Source organism: Olea europaea, unplaced genomic scaffold (assembly GCF_002742605.1).
Source record: "Olea europaea var. sylvestris unplaced genomic scaffold, O_europaea_v1 scaffold662, whole genome shotgun sequence".
In the NCBI taxonomy this organism is placed as follows: Eukaryota; Viridiplantae; Streptophyta; class Magnoliopsida; order Lamiales; family Oleaceae; genus Olea; species Olea europaea.
Window position 1 is genome coordinate 17,102 of NW_019264996.1, and position 5,202 is coordinate 22,303.

At 35.7% G+C, this 5,202-nt stretch overlaps 1 protein-coding gene across 3 annotated transcripts; it reads left to right on the forward strand.

Annotated features, from left to right (window-relative positions):
• Positions 1-200: 200 nt before the first annotated feature.
• Positions 201-2,408, forward strand: LOC111390244. 3 transcript variants are annotated; one of them, XM_023015260.1, is made up of 2 exons: positions 201-940; positions 2,068-2,408. In XM_023015260.1, exons 1-2 carry the CDS (start codon positions 384-386, stop codon positions 2,363-2,365), a joined length of 855 nt encoding a protein of 284 aa, XP_022871028.1. In that variant the 5' UTR covers positions 201-383; the 3' UTR covers positions 2,366-2,408. The 3 variants fall into 3 exon arrangements, with proteins under 3 accessions (XP_022871028.1, XP_022871027.1, XP_022871026.1); XM_023015259.1 differs by having other exon boundaries at positions 202-981; positions 2,109-2,408; XM_023015258.1 differs by lacking the exon at positions 201-940 and having other exon boundaries at positions 1,399-2,408.
• The last annotated feature ends 2,794 nt before the right edge of the window (positions 2,409-5,202 follow it).

Genomic DNA, 5,202 nt, shown 5'->3' on the forward strand with positions numbered 1-5,202 from the left:
TTCATTATATTCTATTTTTCTCTTTTTTATTTTCAATCATACAATCTTCTATAAAATAATGAACTTAAATCGAATTTTTTTTTTCTTTTTCAATCACTCATTTTTCAAATAAACACTATTCGACGTATTTCCATTTCAAAAAAGTAGGGGTCAAATGGGGGAAGAATATCCCAATGGGTATTCTCGTCATTTAAAATAATATAGTTCTCACTCTATATCGCGCCATGTCCTCTCCATTTCATTCCTTTCCACCTCGTTAAAACCTCATATTAAGGGTAGAGAGAGAGAGAGAGAGAGAGAGAGAGAGAGGGGTATACTTGCATACGATAGATACAGATTGAAACTGGAGAGAGAGAAGAAGAAGGGTGAAGGGACGATCGTTAATGGCGACTGGATGGATGAAGTCATTGAATTGCAAGTCAAAAGCATCGGACGACGTCATTGAGAATCACCCCCTCCGCCGTAACAACCACCATAACAGTTCCAAAATTCACCACTACCACCGGTTAACGACCTCTGCCAACTGCACAAATTCCACCACCAAAGATACAGTCACGAAATCCAAAAAACCCGTTTCAAGAAAACCCGAACCCAGTGCACACCATCCCACCAATAGAACACGCACCACGGTTTCCACCCGGCCGTCGCATGTTACAGATACTTTTTTCCCTGCCCTCACTGAGCTTTCGGTGGGGTACCCTTCACGTAATGTGGTGGAGATTATCTTTCATACGAGCTGGGGGCCGAAAAATTACTCTGGTGAGATTGAAACGATTTTTAAAGTGCAGAATTTGGCCCGGACTGTGACCCGGTTTGAGGAGTATAGAGAGATGGTGAAATCCAAGGCGAGTTCAGGAAGTGGTGCTGCCTTCGGTGATGACCACGCTCGTTGCGTTGCTGATGGAAATGAAGTGATGAGATTCTACTGCCTGGGACCCACCAACGGCGGCGCGTATGATTCGGGTGGTGGCGCTTGGTCATTTCACGGCCGGAAAGGAAAAAAGAATGAAAATTTTTGAGTTTAGTTGGGCTAAATTTCTATCCAGTGTCTCAGATCGAAGAGACAAAAAATAATATTACACGTAAATTAAAAATTTTTCCTTCTCATTACATTAAATTTCATTATATTCTATTTTTCTCTTTCGTATTTTCAATCACACAATCTCCTATAAAATAATGAACTTAAATCGAAATTTTTTTCTTCTTTTTTAATCACTCATTTTTCAAATAAATACTATTCGACGTATTTTCATTTAAAAAAAGTAGGGGTCAAATGGGGGAAGAATATCCCAATGGGTATTCTCGTCATTTAAAATAATATAGTTCTCACTCTATATCGCGCCATGTCCTCTCCATTTCATTCCTTTCCACCTCGTTAAAACCTCATATTAAGGGTAGAGGTAGAGAGAGAGAGAGAGAGAGAGAGAGAGAGAGGGGGGTATACTTGCATACGATAGATACAGATTGAAACTGGAGAGAGAGAAGAAGAAGGGTGAAGGGACGATCGTTAATGGCGACTGGATGGATGAAGTCATTGAATTGCAAGTCAAAAGCATCGGACGACGTCATTGAGAATCACCACCTCCGCCGTAACAACCACCATAACAGTTCCAAAATTCACCACTACCACCGGTTAACGACCTCTGCCAACTGCACAAATTCCACCACCAAAGATACAGTCACGAAATCCAAAAAACCCGTTTCAAGAAAACCCGAACCCAGTGCACACCATCCCACCAATAGAACACGCACCACGGTTTCCACCCGGCCGTCGCATGTTACAGATACTTTTTTCCCTGCCCTCACTGAGCTTTCGGTGGGGTACCCTTCACGTAATGTGGTGGAGATTATCTTTCATACGAGCTGGGGGCCGAAAAATTACTCTGGTGAGATTGAAACGATTTTTAAAGTGCAGAATTTGGCCCGGACTGTGACCCGGTTTGAGGAGTATAGAGAGATGGTGAAATCCAAGGCGAGTTCAGGAAGTGGTGCTGCCTTCGGTGATGACCACGCTCGTTGCGTTGCTGATGGAAATGAAGTGATGAGATTCTACTGCCTGGGACCCACCAACGGCGGCGCGTATGATTCGGGTGGTGGCGCTTGGTCATTTCACGGCCGGAAAGGCGCGGCGATTTGTACATATTCTGGGAGTGGTGAGGCTCACGAAAGTGCCGGTGGTGGCAGGGGAAGGCGGGCCATGTTAGTATGCCGAGTTATAGCTGGTCGGATTGGCAAGCAACTCGGGTTTGACTCGTTGCTGGAAGGTCGAGATCGGTACGACTCGGTGAGTAAGGAGAATGGCGAGTTACTGGTGTTTGATACACGTGCCTTATTGCCTTGTTTTCTCATTATCTACAAATTGTAAAAATACATTTGAGTTATGATTTGCATTTTCTCCTTTTTCTTGACTTTTTCTTCTCTAATTTGATTATTTATTTCTCTAAATTTTGCTTGTAATTATAGAACATTAGTTTATTTCTAGTTATGATTTGCATTTCATAATCTTTCTTTGCATTTTTTTCGTTAAAACAAAATTAAAAACATTTTTCCCCTCTACATTATTTGAATTTTTTTAAGTATTTACGAGATACAAATAGAATAAAGAAGTAATAATATCAACTACTATTGAAATTGAATCTTCGTAATACAATTAGAAACAAAAGAATATGACCAAGAATGATTAGACAGCTATTTTGTTGGAAAATTTTGATCCTCACGAGGGAATAGAGAAAAGAAACAAAGAAGGAGAAATATTGAAAATTGACTTAATGTGTAATCGTTGCCTTCAAACTAAATTTGTCCTCTCTTAAGATTATTTTTTATGTTTAAAAGGACTCCTGACAAATGATTTATAGGATTTAATAAACCTTATGATAAGAAAGACACTAAATACTTGTGTTTTCTCCTTGAACTTTGAAAAATGATAAAAAAGATGATAAAGAGATTTTTTTTTAAATTCTCAATGAATGGAATGATTTCAATTATTGTTGGTGTAATAATATATATACGGAAATGATCTTTTAAGCAACAGTGCTTAGTTTATGTTAAGTATCAGTGACATAGCAAACTATTTAATTGGTAAATAAATTAATGATAGGTCCCGTGTATTTAATAATTCATCAATTAAATGGTTTGTCATGTCACGGTGCTTAACCTAAACTAAATACCGGTACTTAAGAGATCATTCCTGTATATATATTTTCAATCATACAGTGTGAAAAAGGTCTCAAAGATTCGTAAAAACATGCATTTTTTTCTCATGAAAATGAGCTGAAAGAAAACAAATAATTTCAAATCCAATCGTTAGAAAATTGGCTTGAACAATTTCCCAGTACAAATCGAGCGATTGCTCAGACCAAGGTTATTGAAAGCAACGTTTGGCACTCACTTGGACCAAAATTTTAGCTCTTCTGTTTTTTCTTCCCATTTTGGTTTTTGTATTTTTACACTCATTCATCACACCCATATAGATGCATTATCATTCCAGTATATTCATCATTATAAATTGAACATCAAATTACAACAATCTTCCACTTGTTTAATTGTATAATGTACAATGTTCAAAGGTAGCAACATTTATGCATACGGATTAGATATGTTTTCAATTTGAATCTAACCATGGTGTAATTCTCACAAAGCATAATCAAAATTAAAGGTAGCATGATAGCTTTGAACCAACTATTTCTTTTGATAATACAAGTGAAAACACACACACACACACACACACACACATGTCATGTGTTTACAAGTTTCCCAATCTCGCTTAGTGTTAATATGGCATTGCACTCACCCTATTCGTTAAACTTTAAAAGAGAAACTCTAACTTTCTATTGAGGCGATACCAACTCAAAGTTCATTTAGGTGAAATTCTTCTAGCATCTTTGTTACTTTTAGAGATACTTGTACTTAATACTGAACATCATTAATAAATGCCCAAGAATAATTAACAAAGAGAGGGGTAAATTGGTTTTTAAATTTTTTTCAAAAAATTAAACTAAATTTAAGCAAATAAAGACTAAATAGACTAATTGAAATAATAAGCTCAGATATGAAAACAATAAGTAAAATGGAAGAAATGATGCAAACGATGTAATTGTAGAGGTTCGATTCAAAACAATGATCTACATCATTCGTTATTAAGCTCTCTTGTACGAGCAAAGCCTTTTCACTATATTGATTGACCAATGGTGCAAATCCAACCGCTTACAAGACTTCGGTTGAATTCCAAACAATAAGCATCGATCCTTATACAATATTAAGCTTTACGGGACCTTAATATGACCCACACTATTTAACTTTATGGGACCTCAATATGATACACAAATATAACCAAATAAATTTACAATGAACTCTTCTCTTGATTAAATGATATAAATGAATAAAGTACTAAGAGAGAGTAACACTTCAATGAATAGTAGGAAATGATAGCTCAAGTGTAAAATGAGAAAACTTTGATGAATATAATGATTTCAAAGTTTAATTCAATCAATCAAAATTTTTCAGTGAGAAGATGAAAAACAAATAAATGTAATGTAAGTTCGAAAATTTCTTAATATATATCACTCTTTTTAATGAATGATTGTAATAAATTAAGCATTAAGAGATAAATGAAACATTTTGATGAATATGATGAGTTTACAAGTTTGATTCAATAATCAAAGTTTTCAATATGAAGATCTTGAATGTGTGACTTCGATCTTGACCTTCTTCATAAATCCTAATATGATAATAGCTTTTGATCTTTTGACAATCATCAATCAATTTTTCGTATTCACATATTCTAATACAATATCCCCTTTTAGGGTGCCTTTAGGATATCATAGACTTAATGTCTAGGTGATACTTAAGATGGATTAAAAATTCATTTTACAACGCTAAGGTGTGATTCTTGAGCATTGGGTTGAAATCTAGCACATAATCACACACCAAACATAATGTCAAGTCTACTTGCGATTAAATAAAGGAGAGATACAATCATACCTTGATATTTTGTCATACCTATGGAAGTATCTTGATCATCTTTGTCCAATTTGACTGATAAGCTCATTGGGGGTGTTCATTGATTTCAACTCTTTCATTTTCAAACTTATTAAGCATTTTCATGATGTATTTTGTTTGACTCCAATCCTTAGATAGAGATCAATCACTTTGTACTTTGGAAGATTCTTCTTCATCTTGTTGCACATTTGCTTCTTCCTCATA